Source organism: Barbus barbus, assembly GCF_936440315.1.
Source record: "Barbus barbus genome assembly, chromosome: 33".
In the NCBI taxonomy this organism is placed as follows: domain Eukaryota; kingdom Metazoa; phylum Chordata; class Actinopteri; order Cypriniformes; family Cyprinidae; genus Barbus; species Barbus barbus.
In genome coordinates this window covers 23,991,331-24,007,643 of record NC_136761.1, presented here as the reverse complement: position 1 = coordinate 24,007,643, position 16,313 = coordinate 23,991,331, and the positions used below count along the sequence as shown (strand labels likewise).

At 37.1% G+C, this 16,313-nt stretch overlaps 1 protein-coding gene and 1 pseudogene across 3 annotated transcripts; one reads left to right on the top strand and one right to left on the bottom strand.

Annotated features, from left to right (window-relative positions):
- The first annotated feature begins 38 nt into the window (after positions 1 to 38).
- LOC306853558 (hyaluronan mediated motility receptor-like) lies at positions 39 to 11,525 on the top strand. 2 transcript variants are annotated; one of them, XM_079391060.1, is made up of 20 exons: positions 39 to 226; positions 642 to 740; positions 856 to 929; positions 2,007 to 2,084; positions 2,202 to 2,390; positions 2,499 to 2,585; positions 2,669 to 2,780; positions 4,045 to 4,110; positions 4,200 to 4,273; positions 4,408 to 4,478; positions 4,559 to 4,926; positions 5,033 to 5,181; positions 7,682 to 7,896; positions 7,983 to 8,099; positions 8,252 to 8,410; positions 9,145 to 9,525; positions 9,632 to 9,704; positions 10,135 to 10,311; positions 10,387 to 10,537; positions 10,641 to 11,525. In XM_079391060.1, the coding sequence occupies exons 1-20, from the start codon at positions 181 to 183 to the stop codon at positions 10,658 to 10,660; spliced, it is 2,706 nt and encodes a 901-aa protein (XP_079247186.1). In that variant the 5' UTR covers positions 39 to 180; the 3' UTR covers positions 10,661 to 11,525. The 2 variants fall into 2 exon arrangements, with proteins under 2 accessions (XP_079247186.1, XP_079247185.1); XM_079391059.1 differs by having other exon boundaries at positions 44 to 226; positions 853 to 929.
- A 287-nt stretch (positions 11,526 to 11,812) lies between these two features.
- On the bottom strand, positions 11,813 to 12,521 carry LOC306853282 (insulin-like; annotated as a pseudogene). Its single transcript has 3 exons — positions 12,371 to 12,521; positions 12,041 to 12,247; positions 11,813 to 11,958 (listed from the first exon to the last, which is right to left on the bottom strand). The product of its transcript is annotated as an insulin-like (transcript).
- Positions 12,522 to 16,313: the final 3,792 nt, after the last annotated feature.

Genomic DNA, 16,313 nt, shown 5'->3' with positions numbered 1-16,313 from the left:
TCTTCAATATGATTGGCTAAAGCTGTTGCGTCTGCTCTATATTGGGCGGGGTTACAAGTTCAAAATTCCAGCGGGTGTGTGCACTTCTTGTTGACGTTCGAGCATATTGAAGTTTTAACAAATTTCACATTTTTATAGGTTTTTCCACAGTATTTGAGTTCTCGACCTCTTTTGTCGGTCATGTCTTTCTCAAGAGCTCCCTTAAAGAGATTTAACGAGCATGTCGGTAAGTTTCTCGTCTCCTCTCTATTCTGCGATGTAACGTTAAATAAAACCGAGAGTAACTTTTATGTGCTTTAAATGGTTTAATTATAAAAACAAATGATATTAATGTAGTTATCTGCTTAGTTTTCACTGTCTAACCCCATTTCATAAAGCTCAACTTTATAATTTCATAGTTTTTTATTATTAAACGGCAGTTTTCTTGCAGCTTTGATGGGTCAATTCTCTGCCAAAGAAAGCTTATCAAATACACCTCTGTAACCATTTCACTAAATCACATAATAAAACTGACAGACGAACTTTCATGCTGCTTATGTATTTCACACTGCTGAGACGTGTCAGCTGTCTCCCAGATAAGGAGAGGTTCATATGCATAGCCTTTATTTATTACTCCTTGATGATGCTTTTCTTCTCTTTAGGTTGTGCTCCTCCACCTGGTACATATGAGGTGAAGTCTGGTGATGTGAAAGGAGCTGCATCCTTTCATAAAGCAGAGCGCTTCAGAACAGCTTCAAAAAGTGAGAGCAGATTGTGTTTAACTGCCATTTGAGTTTACATTTCATCTCTAGGTTATAAATGAGAAGCTCTACCTTTCAATAATATCTACTTCCTTTTGAAAATGCTGATCAGTAGCAGTACCCCTGCCATCACCCTCAAAAGAAGTACCCATGTCTCCAGTTCGGAGGACCATGTCTGTTGATGGTTTGGTAAGAGATGTATATGTAATTTTGACCATACCTGAATTATTAGTTAATTAAAATATGTACTTCATGCTGTGCAAAAGCTGTACAAACAATAATGTTTCAACTCTTTTCGTCCATATAATGAAAGTCTAGAACATCATCATGCATCCTCTTGACATTTGTTGTATGGACAGAAATATTAAGACCTGTCTCAAAATATCATCTTTTGTGTTCCACAGAAGAAAATAAGTCCATACGACATGTGGTTAAGTAAATTAAAACATTTTTGGCTGAACTTTCCCTTTTTAAAATTATTTTTTGTTATATATTGTTCTTACTGCTAGACCAAAAGGTAATATGTGACTCTGCACCACAAAACCAGTCTTAAGTCGCTGGGGTATATTTGTAGCAACAGCCAAAAATACATTGTATGGGTCAAAATGATTGATTTTTCTTTTATTAAGTAAAGATCATGTTCCATGAAGATATTTTGTAAATTTCCTACTGTAAATATATCAAAACTTCATTTTTGATTAGTAATATGCATTGCTAAGAATTTCATTTGGACAACTTTAAAGGCGGTTTTCTCAATATTTAAATTTGTTTGCACCCTCAGATTCCAGATTTTCAAATAGTTGCATCTCGGCCAAATATTGTCCAAAAAAAGCTTGCTTATTCAGCTTTCAGATGATGTATAAATCTCAACTTCGGAAAAATTGACACTTATGACTTGGTTTGTGGTCCAGGGTCACGTATAGGGGTAATTTCTTAAATATATAATTATATTATATGAGTAGCATTGCAGGTTAATGCAGGACTGTTTGGTTATTTGGCCTACATTATCCCTTACCCATTTCAAAACAACAAAACCCAACATGAGTGTTAGGTATTTTATTAAACAGCCCTGTATTTAAGATCTTTCAAATATCTAATAAAATGTTAATTTGGGTAAGCATGTAGGCTCTTTTCACTTTTTCAGAATCATCAAAGTGTCTATTAAAAAAAAAAACTCATTGACTATTTGTCGGTCTGGTATATTGGCCAATCGTTACTATGCTGTTTTACAATTAGCTTTTCTTGTTGTTTTTTTTCCTTATGTAGGCTGATGCATTAAGTTCCAAAAAGGACAAAAATGGTTTCACACTTGAGAGGAAACATCAGAGACTACTAGAGAAAGAGGTGGATTTGAAAATGTTTTCAACATTTCCTTGATGGCCATTTATTGTTTTGAGGCCTGATCGATTTCTATGGTCTCCTCTCCTAACCTTGACTGTCACTGCTTATGCTGGAGTATAGATCCGTTCTTTGGTGCAGCAGAGAGGAGAGCAGGACCGCAGGCTGCTGACCCTGGAGGAAGAGCTGAAGAAGTTGGAGTCTAAATTGCTTGTGGCTGTCAGAGAGAAGACAGGCCTTGCTGCCAATGTGGCTTCTCTCGAGAGGCAGCTCGCTGAGTTAAAGAAAGCTAATGAGTTCCTGAAGACCAAGGTGACTAGTCTTTTTGTAGCAGTGTGTTTTCCAGTCTCTGTTTTTTAAGTAAACTGCTTCACATAAACAAGTTAACTGAGGAATGTCATGGCACTTTGATTTTCACAGGTCTCTGCAGATATCACCAAGAAAAAGATCAATGCTCTTTCCATGGAGCTCATTGAGGCCAAAAATAAACTCGATGCCAAAGACAAGGTAAGTTATCTCAGTCATTTTATACATGGAGAAAAGTTTGTGTAGCTTCAAGTTTCTCAGTGTAGTTTTGGATTTGTGAACAGGAACTGAGCTTTCTTCAGATCAGCTCAGAGGGGAAGGTAAAGGTCTTGGAATCAGACCTGGAGACTGCCAGAGCAACTTTTAGAGTCCTTCAGGAAAGGAACACCGATCTTGGTAAGTTACCTTGAGGAACTATATGCTCGATATTGTGTATTTTTGGATCAGTTCCTTGTCATAAAATCGATCTGACAAGCCTCCAGTGTCTCTATGCTCAAGTCAGACCATGTTCACAACAAAATATAATACTTGCTGAAAACTACACAGAATATACTGTAAAAAATAAAGTGAAACAGAATTTTACACTGTGTTTCCAACAGTATTGTCTCATGACCTCATTACAATGCATTTTTTTAATTTAGTGAGTGGTGTCTAGTTATATTGGAAATGCCAGTGGTTACAGTATATAGCAATTTCAATCCAATTGTATGTAAAATTAACTTTTATGGTATTAACCTAGTTGAATTTTAGTGAATTGTTTATTTCAGGCAGCTTAACCAAATGATCAGTATTCTCGGAAGACCCTGTGGAGTTCTTTTTGCTGATGTTAGATCGTATCAATGACAAAAATGCTAGTTTCTTCCGACAAGCCAGGAATATTGGATCCGATCTCATTACTAGATCACTTCAGAAAATATCAAATTTGTCTGAAACCCAAAAGGTTTATGTCTTTGTCTGAAGAATCTTTATCAGTCAAGAGGATGATGAGAGAGTAGGAGCAGGATATGAAGTTAGTGTTTTATTAATGAATTTATTCATTAAATCTATTCAGAAAAGACATGTTTCATTAATCAAAAGTGACAGTGAAGACATAATGTTACAAAAGATTTCTATTCCAAATAAATGCTGTTCAGAAACATATAGTTGTGATGCTTCATATTGTTGTGGAAACAATGATACAGTTAAGTATTTGTTTACTAATATGTAGAAAGTGCAAAAGAACAGCAAGTCAGCATATTACAATGATTTCTGAAGGATCATGTGACACTAGACTGGAGTAACGATGCCTAAAATTCAGCTTTGATCACAGGAATAAATTACATTTTAAAATGTATCAAGGTATTTTAAATTGTAGTAATTTCACAATATTGCTTTTTACTCTTTTTGATCAAATAAATGCATCCTTGGTAAGATTTCTCTTTGAACAGGTCTTGCTGATCCCAAATGTCTGAACAAAAGTGTATTTTTCTATTTTTTTGTTTGTTTGTTTAGAAGTAAAACTGTATAGGCGTGTTGAAACCAAAGAGACATTTGACAGTTCAGACTTTGAGTCGAGTAGTTTAGAAACCATTTATGTATTTGAATGACTCATGAAGATTTGATCACATATCATTAGTAACTGAGCTAACATTTTTGCTTGTTACTGTGTGTTGTTTTTCAGAGGACCTTCATCAGGAGACAAGAGTCCAAAATGAACAGCTTGAGAATCAAATGGATAAATTGCACAGTAAGTTTGCATACTAAGATGTGTGTTTGTTTTATGGTATCATCTGAGTTGTCTACATCTCGCTTTTTTCCTGTTTTCTACAAATGAAGACATAATCCAGGAGCTGAGGGAGGAATCCAAAGCCCTGCAGAGTTACTTGGACTCAGCAAATGAAGAGATTCAGGTATTGGTTTTGGTCAACAGAATTTGACTCTCCTATGCCAGATGACATTTACTCACTGCTTAGGTTGAATCATCAGACTTTGAAGTGCTGCTTGGTTTGCGATAAGCTGTCTGTCTCACTCTCCAATGTCAAAGGATTTGCGGATTAAGCTCCAGGACAAATCCACCATGGAGCGCCGGTTCTCTGATGCTCAAGAGAACCTCAGGTTAGAACTGTGTGCATTTTCATATTGTTGTTATTGTGACAGTCCTCACATCCTCATCCAGCTCTATACGGCTTGTGCAGTGATGTGGAGAAAACGTTGGAGAAATGTACCAGTGAGCTGCAGGACTGTCAGGAGGTGCTGAAAGTAAAGGAAGAGGAGCTGCGGAGGTCTCAGCAGGAGCTGCAGGACTCCCAGAAGGCTCTAGAGGAGAAGGAGAGAGAGATGGAGCAGCACGTGCAGGATCTCCAGACCTCGCAGATCTCACTAAAAGAGCTGGAGGAGCAGATGCAGCAGGGATCTCAGGACCTCGAGGAGTCCTGGAGCACGGTACAGCAGCAGGAGCAGGAGCTGGCCCGTGTGAAGGAGATCTTGAGGAGAACCGAGGAAGAGCTGGATCAGCGTGTGGCACTCATGGGCGAGCGATGCTTGGTGCTGGAGGATGAAAGAGGTGAACGAGATTTGGCTTTAAAATGCAGCATGTAGTATTTTTGAGATGCACGTTATGAATAAGCACATATTGTGAGTTTTATTTGATTGTGTGTGATTGTGTACAGCCAGGACACAGGAGGAGGGTCTGCGACGGGTGCAAGAGTTGAAGGCAGAGATTAGCTCATTAGAGGAGAGTAGGAAGACTGAAAAAGAAGCATACGAAAAGCTGAAAGAGGAACACGATGCATTGACCAAACAACTGGAAGAGAAAAAGGTCAAATTTATTAATTTTCACAGCAAAAAATTAATTGAATGGGCCTGCTTGTTTGGCACAAAGTATGCGATTTGAAATATGCTCATGGGTACTCAATTGTTTACCCAAAAATGAAAATGTAATATTTACTCACCGTCATGTTGATCCAAACCCATACAGTTTATAAGCGTGTATATGTGTTTATGTAGGGCTCATCAAAAATGGTAAACAGAAATTGAACTCTGCTTGTTTGAATTTGAGGACCAGAGGTTTGTACTCACGCATCAACCAAACATATTTGAGCTTCCTTTTACCATAATTTGATGAGCTCTATCATGTGCTGATCAATATTCCTATGTTAATAAGTGCATTAGGGGTGGGCGATATGGGAAAAATATCATATCACGATTGTTTTTTTAGAAATATCACGATTCACGATTTTATCACGATTCTTTGTCATGTTAGTTTTACTATTTTGGTTTTACAAGTTGTCTGAGCATTACAGCCAAACTAGAAAGACAAAGATGCATGGCAGATATTTAGGCCAAAGTGGGCGAAGATAAAAAAATCTTTGTCATTATTTTATTTTTCTTATTAAAGAATAAGAACAAAGATGCACATTACAAATACACATAATATATAAATAAAACAAACAGTGCTTTATTTTCAGGTACAACAGGTGTATTTAGCAGGAGCATTCAATGAAATTGAATGAACAAATATAAAAATAAAACACTAGATAGACTGATTCCTAAAGCAACTGTATTAAAGTTTTTCAGTCAAGAATAGTGAGTGATTTTTGTCTTTGCGTTTTGTTGTTTTGTTAACGTTAAATGAATAGTTCCCCCAAAAATAAATATTCTGTCATCTGTCTGTCAATTCTGTCATAATGTTTTATTTTTATACCATCATTTACTCAAAAGTTGTTTTAAACCTGAATGAGTTTGTTTCTTCTGCTGAACATAAATGCTATTTTGAAGAAGGTGGAAAACCAAACAGTTGCTGGTCCTCAGTGACTTCCATAGGATTTTTCTTTCTTACTATTTAAGTCAATGTGGACCAGCAACTGTTACCCTCATTCTTCAAAATATCTTATTTTGGGTTCAGCACAAGAAATTAATAGAGGTTTGGGACAACATGTGAGTGAGTAAATAATGACAGAAATTAAATTTTAGGGTGAACTATCCCTTTAATGACAGTCGACAGCATGTTTAGTACTGTCCCTTTAAGAGCTGCACGCATCTAATATACAGTACAGGCACGCATCCGTTTCTCTCTTAACTATTTACTTTCATTTTAGAGATAACCAACTCAGTCTGTATGTAAACCTTGTGTGTTTTGACAGTATTAGCGCAAAAGATAAGTTAGTTGAGTAATCAGGCGCTGTTAGACAGGCTTTTTAGTGTGCGTGCTTCAGGTGTATGCGCTCAGAAAAAGCGCACGTCAGACCAGCGCGCAAATTAAACATTTAACCAGCAAGGCTTGTGTGCAAATAATGTACTTTTGCGATCGCGAATAAGTGCAGTGTCCTGTCAGAGTAACTCTACTGCTGTATGTCGTGTTGTACAGTACATAGAGACGGAGGCCAGAACTGTATCTGACATAATGTGTTCTGTAGCACGATACTACGATATTTCTTCAAAAGCAGATCGTGGAGACATTTTTATCGTCCACGATCAAAAATCGTCATATCGCACACCCCTAAAGTGCATAAATGAATTCTGTTTGTCATATAAAGTGATCATGTCTTTTCAATTGACTTAAAACCATGCAATTCATTAGGATTACTTTTGCGAATTTTTTGTAGCATGAAAAGTTTGCTTGCATGGACTTTCAATAGACAAATCTCGAGTGAAATGTAAACTATTCAGTTTTTGGGAAATCTATCCCTTTAATGTCATGACAACATTAACTGATGGCACAATAAGAACACAGTAGCAAACGCTTTGTCAATGTCCTGTGTTGTGACCTGAAATTCTGCAGAACAGACCACAGTAGTCAACATTTAAAGTGGAACAAAAAAAGTTAATCAAAGTTTGCATTTTGGTTTTAGGACAATTTTGATTAAAAAAAAAAAAAAGGTTTTGATCCACTTCAAGTCTTGACTGCTGTAATAAATCTTTCATATTATTGACAGACCTCAAAGAAATTCAGCACAGAATAAAGTATTGTATCATTGGGATTTCTTTCCCTTTTCCCCCCAATTCATTGCAGCACAGTTATTGTGATGAAGGGCTTTTAGAAGCTTTTTTTTCTTCTTGTATTTCATTAGCTTGAGTAGACACAAGGAATAGTTTACTAACATGCCATTTTGTGATTTAGTTGTAGTACTTTAAGAGGAAAAATCAATAGTGAATAAAGTATATCTGCATGAGTGGGACAATTAAGTGAAGAGTGCATCTTAATAGACTTTAAGCAGGTTGTACTGTGTCATCTCTCAGTCAGGAAGTCAAAGTCTCCCTGATCGACTTTGTGGATTAGGCTAACGTCTCTTAAGCTCCTCTAATGTGTGTTGCTGCAGACTCACAGCGACTCCCTGGCTAGCATGCTTGAGCGCCTGAGAGATGAGGCTGAGGCGGAGAAGAAACAGCTCGGCGAGGAGCTGGAGGATGTGCTCGAGGAGCTGTCAGAACTGGAGAAGCAGGAGCAATGCAGTGAGGAGGCCATCCAGCACCTCGCGCAGAAGAACCAGACACTGGAGCAAGAGCTGACGAACACTTGCTTTCAGTTAGAGAAGTGAGAACTTAAGATTTCTAATTGAGTTGAGATTGATCACATCACTTTAGTCAAAAACTGACCAGTGTTTGGTTCCCCTTTGCCAGGAAGTGTGCTGAGATGCAGGCTTTAGAAGAGGCTCATGTGATGACAATCAAAAAACTAGAAGAGGATCACAACAGCTGTCTTGCTAAGCTGGGAGATGTGACTACTGACTATGAGAGGTGTTACTTTAAACACCTTTTTGTTTATTAAAATGCTGTCCATGGACATTTAAAATGAGCTAGAGTTTCTTTAACTGTTCCTAATCTTTAATCTTCCCATCCAAGCATCATTAAGTGTCTGCATCAAATATTTTCTCATTAAATTCCAAAAGCACAAGATGGTCTCTGGGTGAGCAGAAGGAGCAGGTAGAGGCTCAAGTCCATCAGCTGCAGGAGGAGATGAACCAACTCAAGCAACCGCTGCAGCAGGACCAGCAGAAACTCAGAAGCTACCAGGAAATGCAGGATAAACAGCAAGAGGAGCATGATAGGTCAGTATCCTGCAGTATTTATCTTCCATGCTTCTCATATATAGCTCCTACATGACTGACAATGTGGTCCAAGCTTATGCAGGGAATAAGTCAGTTATTTCCACAAAATAAATAAGGTGATCAGGATATTGTATGTTGTATTAATAAATGGGTAATTGATAAAAATATTTTTGTTATCTTCAAATGTGTTTTAAATGATTACATATTGAATAAAAAAATATTTAATTAATAGAATGTAATATTTAAATGTAAATGTTATTGCCATTTATAATGCATATAATTTACAATAAATTAAAAAATTTAATAAATGTTTTCTTTCCCTAAAATAGGCCTTTATAGCTTCAGATTAAATACACAATTTTAAACATTAAATTTTTTAAATTTGATTGCTTGTTCTGATTGCTTGTAATTTGATAGAAGCTTTTATGAAGCTGATTGTTTAAATCCTGCCTTGTCAAATTTATAACGAGCCTTTCTATGTTTTATATCCACATTCATTTGGAAACAGACCGCATAAAGACAATATTTTAAATATTACATTAACTGCATTTTTTTTTTTAACAGTTTAAATGGCAAACATTAATCTATTGAAACTAATAATAGTCTTCATGACATAGGTTTAGCCTGCAAACATTTTCACTTCAGCTGTCTTACTGTTCAGAATATACATTGTATTGAAATGTCTGTCAATGTCTAAGTGATTGATAACTTCTGTTGGCTTTGCTGTTTTACAGGATGCTTTTAGAAGTTCAGACTAAGCTGTCTCAGAGAGAGGAAGAGTTGAAGCAAGCAGCAGAGACTCTGAGTGAGGAGCTGAGACTCCTGCAGGCGGAGGTGGAGCGGGAGAGAGGAGAGCGGGCTCAGGCCCAGCTGGAGAGAGAACAGAAGAGGAGGCAGTCAGTGGAGGACCATTCTGCAGAAGCCAGCAGGCTGCGGGGCCGTGTGGAGGAACTGGAAGACAAGGTTTCTGAGCTGAACAGGCAGGTGCAGGAGGAAAGAGATGCTGCTCAGCATCACGCTGTTGACTGGCAGCAGGAGAAACGACAGCTATGCAGACTGATGGAAGAAGAAAGGCAAGACTACCACAAACAACTCGCAGAGGCTCAGCTGCAGAGGTGAGAAAGTTATAACGCACCCAACTTTTTGTCCATCATGGTGTCCTCATGCACCCAGTATCTGTGCGTATTATTTAATTCCATATTGTTGTTCATTCACCCCCAGCATGTGTGATGCTGAGACTGAGCAATGGAGAAACTTGTATGAAGAGCTCTATGCTAAAGTAAAACCATTTCAGGTAAGCAAAGATTACATTTAATAGGACAACTTTGTTTTTATTAGTTTTTTTCCTCTTGTATTCCCCTTAAATAATTCCTTTTATTTTTTTACCTTTAAATAGATGTTTTCCTGTTTATTATATTTTTTTCTCTTAGGTTATATTTAATCGTTTTATATTTTTATTTATTTATTTATTTATTTATTTTTTTTTGCTTTCAAGGTACCTTTTGTGAACAAGCTTCACAATGATATTACTAAAAGCAATATTCACAAATGTGGTGTTGAGGTCACACTGAAAAGATTAGATACTGCAAAGCATGTGCAGAGTGGAAGGTGCTACACACAGCTTGGTTTTATATTGCAAAAACAGTACAGACAACTCTTAGACAGATAAGGGGCAGTACATGCATGTTAGACGAATCCTCTCATTTGCTTATTCTGGTCTTTAGGAACAGCTGGACCGCTTTGCAGCAGAGAGGAATGCTTTGTTGAATGAGAAAGGAGCCACGCAGGCAGAGTTGAACAAGTTAGCCGATGCCTACGCCAATCTGATGGGTCATCAAAACCAGAAACAGAAGATCAAACACCTGGTCAAACTAAAAGAGGAGAACTTGGAGCTCAAACAAGTAAGGCATTAGTCATAAGGCAATAGTCATTGTTTGTTTTTGCTGTGTAGCTGAGCGTGTTCATGTGTTCTGCAGGAAATGTCCAAGCTAAGGGCACAGGTCGGGAAACAGAAGCAAGAGCTGGATCGGCTCAAGTCTGGTCAGACGCCTCGGAGATTCAACCCCAGCATGGCTTTCAAACACGACCTCAAAGAAAACCAGCAGCCCACCTCCGCTCTTACACAAGGTGAGTAACTCGAGAGAACTTGCTACACATTTTATATTCTTTATTTGTATGTTCTTTTTATTCTAAATTTTAAATCTAATTATGCTTTTTCTTTGTTTCCAAGGCAACAAAAAATTGTATTAAACTATCACTCTTGGACTACCTTTGTGTAATGCCCTGGACTATGGATGACTTTGCAACGTGATCACTGTGATTTATGATGGTTCAGCGCTCAAATGTCCTGCCTGTGCCTCTGACGATGCTGATCTTATTTATGTATTTTTTTTGTCTGTGAATTTAATATTAAAATGTTAATATTATTTTGTGTATGAATTGCTATTTCTGTTGTTAGTCACTCAGTATCCATGTGTAATTGACAACCCCCCTTTTTAAATGTTACTCTTGATTTGACTACGTTGGTAAAAATATGCTTCTGGGTTTGGATTCACTGAATGTTCTGTTATCTGGTGTTTCAGCACTGGGTGTGCTATTGTCTTAAACTCTTTAAGAAGTTAGCCCACTCTTTGTTTAAAAGTGTCCAGTGAACTTTGAGGACCTGTTCTGTTGAATTTTTCTATTAAAATTTAGTTTTTGCAATATTTTGCCATTTTTAATACTTGTCTGTCACTGGTCTTAAAGGGATAGTCCGCCAAAAAGTGAAAATTGTCATTTACTCGCCCTCATGTTGTTCCAAACCTGTATGCATTTGTTGAGGACCTAAAAGAGATGTTGAGGAATGTTGGTGACCAAACTATTTTATTTCCCATTTACAATGGAACAACATTCTTCAAAATATCATCTTTTATATTCCACAGAAGAAAGTAATACAGGTTTGGAATGACATGACGTGAGTAAACAATGAAACGATTTTCTTTTTTGGGTGGACTGTCCCTTAAATGTAAAGACTTTAGATGCCCCTTTAATAAAAAAAACTATAGATTTTAATGTTTTTAAGAACAGAAAGTGAATGGGATCTTTTTTTTATAATAAAATACTTGCTTTTCTCTTTATTTGGTTTGTCATTGGAATTTTTATACCACAGTTTTAACGCATTTTATGATTGTAACATCCATTTCTCATCAGTTTGAGAGCTTAAAATCATGAAAGGCCCAGCAGAGGGTACTAGAACACAAGGGAAACCAGAACATGTTTCTGTCACTTAACATTCTTTCGACGGAACCTTCCTCATTCTGCAAGCTTCCATTCAAAATGACAAGCAAACAATCAAGCAAATACTTCTTGCATGTAATGATCATTTATTAACATCTTTAACCTTTACATAGCATTTCAGCTTGTTCAGCTGCAGTAGTCCTCCAGGTGGTAGATGGTGCAGGGCCTGTGGCAGCACCGTTCCACAATCCCCCTCTTCATCTTCATCATCACCTTCTGTTTTAATGGATCAGCCTCAGCTGCCTCGTTATCTGCTAAATTTGAGAGCAAGGCTGGAAGAGAAAGCGAACACTTAATGTTTGAAGCGTTCCACTATTTAAAACCCGTATATGTACATTTACAGAAAGTCCTCACCCAGCAAAGTCTCCAGGTCCCTCCTGCTTCTGCTGGAGTAAAAGAAGCCTCTAGGCCCACACACAAGGTAAAGCGCGTCCACCAGGTTGGAGCCGCACAGATGCTGAGACGGAGTAGAGAGAGATTCAGGCAGGGAGGCCAGCAGCAGGATTACTGCTGCCTGGAGCAACAGGACCATGATGGGCAGAAGCTGTGGACATGTACTGCCTGGAATGAATGCATAAATGTGGATGAATGAAGAGTACAAGTTAAATTGATGAAAACACAGCCTAAAGATTTTTGCAAGCTTGATCATCTAGAAAAGCAACCAAAACATGTTTGGTTTCCCACTTACCGTTCCTGGGTGAGCACAGTCAATCAAGAGTGGTCAGGATTGGGAAGAATCCTGCTGCTTATATAGCTTCCCATTGCCAGCCCTCGCTCTTGATGGCATCAGCGGAAAAACAAAAGTTCCCATGTAATGACATGACTCCTTATGCATGTCATCTTGCTAAGAAGTATTAGGAACATATCAGATAACTGTAATGGGCTTTATTACGATCAGCTTAAAATGTACAGGTCAGGAGAGTATTTCAGTTAGGTATACTATCATTTTATCTTGCTGAATTGTTTATTGAACTAAACGGCCCATCAGGATGTGGGTCCTTGTGGGCAATTGAGAGCAGGAAGTAGTGCTCAGACGTGTTAGATTTGTGATTAAAGTGGGCCTATGGAGTCAGGGTCCAGAGGTGTCTAAAGCGACACAAGGCTTTCTGAAAAAGAGACTCCTGGGGAAAATGTGTGAAGTTGCAGTTGAAGAGCATCAGCATCTTCACCTTTTAAGTTTCTTCAAATGTTAACACTGAGGGACACACGGATGACCCGTCTAAAGGGACCCCCCGAGGTAATACAATGCACTCTCAGTTCCCCCTTCATCTGTATGTTATGAGGCCGTTATCGGGGGGCTGTGAATAGAGCTTTAATCAGACTTTTAATGAATTACCATATTAACACAAAGAAAGCAGGTCACCTTGAAAAACGAGATTCTATAAATCATTTAGTATTACAGCAAATGAAAGCCTATATTATATTATATTATGTTAGATTATTACATCGTAATTTATTAGTTAATATTATACAACACCAATATAATAATAATAATAAGAAGAAAATTAAATATATTATTGTTGTTGTTTTGTTATGGCCAATATTATAATATATATTCTTCAAATAAAAAGCACCAATTGTTCAAAATAAACACATATTATTATTATTATTATTATTACTATTATTGTTATTGTTGTTACATCTAATATCATAATTTTTAATAACAATAATTATATAAAATAATAAAAATAGTATTTTATAATATTATGTACTAAGTAGTAATACTAATACAAGCACTAATAATACTACTACTAATAATATTTTTTTAATATAATGGATAATATTATAAAATATATTCTGCAAATAAAAAGCACTGACTTCAAAATAAACATCATCATTATTTTTCAATTTTACTGTTGTTGTTATTACGTCTAATAATAATGTAATTTTTAATAACAATAATATTATAAAAAAATAAAGAGTATATTATAATTTGATGTACTAAGTAGCAGTATTAGTACTATTTTTCTGTAATGTGCAATATTATAAAATATATTCTGCCAATAAAAAGCACCGACTTTCAAAATAAACATCATTACATATACAATAAACATTACTTTTATTATTATTAGTAGAAGTAGTATTGTTGTTTTTACATCTAATAATGCAATTTTTAATAGCAATAATATTATAAAAAATAAGAAAAATAATATAACGTACTTAGTAGTAGTAGTAATACTAATATTTTTATATAATGAGCATTATTATAAAATATATGCTTCAAAAAAAGGACATAAGCTGTTCAAATAAATAAATAAATATTATTATTATTATTATTACAATCTAATTATTATGTTATTGCTGATATCCAGTATAAAGGCTGCTATATAACTCTATACTTTTTCTTTTTACATTTAACAGGCCTCATCGGACCATTTTTTATCAACTGTTTTGAACTCATGGTATATATTTAACTGGTTAAATTGTGAGAAACAGTAAGTGCTGAAATGATCCGCACCAAAACACTGTCTGCTGATATCAGGATATGATGAATGTCTCCACAGAATGATGGAGCTGAGTGAGAGGATGAGTTGACAGTTGAGAAAATGGCTAAATGTCTCAGATATGACAAATCCCCACAGAATAAAACAACAAGCCCGGGGTATCTCTTTGTAAAGAAAGAGGCATTTCTGAAGTGCTTGGTAATTGCCCTTTTAGTCCTCAGCTGCAAGGGAGAAAAATGGAATATGAACTGCTGGAATTGAGTTTTGTCTCATTTTCTTACTGCTGTGTCATCTTCAATGTGATCGATGCCGGTGTTAGTGGACATATTTTGTCCCTGGAGATTGCTTTCAACATCCCTCCTTTCAAGATATTCGAATATGATTCATTAAGGAATATTTTCAGGAGCATTCCCTGCCAAACACATCCAGCAGTGAGCTTTATTCTGAGCATGATAACCTATTTGCAGTCTCTTCACCGCTGGCCCTCTATGAACCCTGTTTGCGGGTCAGAATGGAGAAGATGCGCTGCTGTATCGATCAACCTGCGCTGGAAAGATGGGCTGATTTTCTTGGCTCAGACTGGTGGAGTGGGGCAGAGAGCAGGATTTTGGTATTATCGCAGTGCAAATGGAGAGCAGAGTGAGTGAGAGGGGTGTGTTGCATTTGGCAGTGCGGGGAAGCAGACTGTAAGATGCCCGCAGAGGTTAATCGTCTCCTCCGCATCCACCGCGCGGGTTAATCGATACACGAGGATCGGTCTCCGGGGGTCTGTCGTGCGCTACTCGTGCTCTCAGAGTCAGAGATTAAACCTGCTCACAACTGCACATTAACAGCTTAACAGGCCAGCAAGCTACACACATGCACCAAAATAAATAAACAACAACAACAAAAAAATTACACTGGATAAATAAATTATACAATAACTTTTAATTATAGTTAATGAGGATGATGATTACATTTAACAAGCACCATCTGAAGATTATACAATGTTTATATATATATATATATATAGGGGGGAAAGCAAAAAAAAACTTTGATATAAAAAAACTGATTGGAGATTAAAATGTTATTTTAATCTCCAATCAGTTTTTTTATATCAAAGTTTTTTATTAGTAATAAAAACTGAGATTAAAAATTTACTTAAGACAGAAATATAATTTTATTAGTAAAATAAATGTTCAGCCATATCTTCAAAAGACTTTTAACGCATTTTTTTTCTCTCTATAATGTTGCCATGGTAACTAGTAAATAATGTAAATTTGGTTATGATAGCATGTGTGGAAATATTTAAAAAACGTGTGTTACAACTAACCCCGTGTTACTTTGTGCCCCGCGCTCCCCCTATTTAACACACACACACACACACGCACGCACGCACGCACGCACTTAATATTGTTACTGTAGTTAACGATTAGCCTACTTGACCTTCCTTGATTGATTTTTTTCTCAAAATGTAACACTTTGCTTAATATGTGGGATAAGTGGCCTTTGCTTATGATTATGATTATGATTATTCAGATTCATTCAGCGACTCTTTCTGCAGATTATATTACATCTGTACGCCGGTAGGTGGCGACAAGCACTGTCGTAGTTTTGATTCGTTCAAAGAGCCTCAATTTCATTGGGGGAAGTCGTGGCCTAATGGTTAGAGAGTCGGACTCGTAATCGAAAGGTTGCGAGTTCGAGCCCCCGGCCGGCAGGGATTGTAGGTGAGGGGAGGGAATGTCCAGCGCTCTCTCCACCCTCAATACCACGACTGAGGTGCCCTTGAGCAAGGCACCGAACCCCCAACTGCTCCCCGGGCGCTGCAGCATGGCTGCCCACTGCTCCGGGTGTGTGTTCACGGTGTGTGTGTGTGTGTGTGTGTGTGCATTTGTTCACTACTCACTGCTGTGTGTGTGCACTTGGATGGGTTAAATGCAGAGCACCAATTTCGAGTATGGGTCACCATACTTGACAATACGTCACGACTTTTTTTTTTTTTTTTTTTTTTCATTCAGACTCATTAAAAGTCTCTTTATTCTATAGTCTTTATTACAGCCAATCATTGAGTGAAGGGGGCGTGTTCGTTAAGTGAATCCAACCAATGAGCTGCTTCTTTGACAGCTCGCGGTCGAATGTTATTTGCTCGTGATGTGGTTACTTTGAATTCGCAATGAATCAGTGTTTTTGAACAAATCATT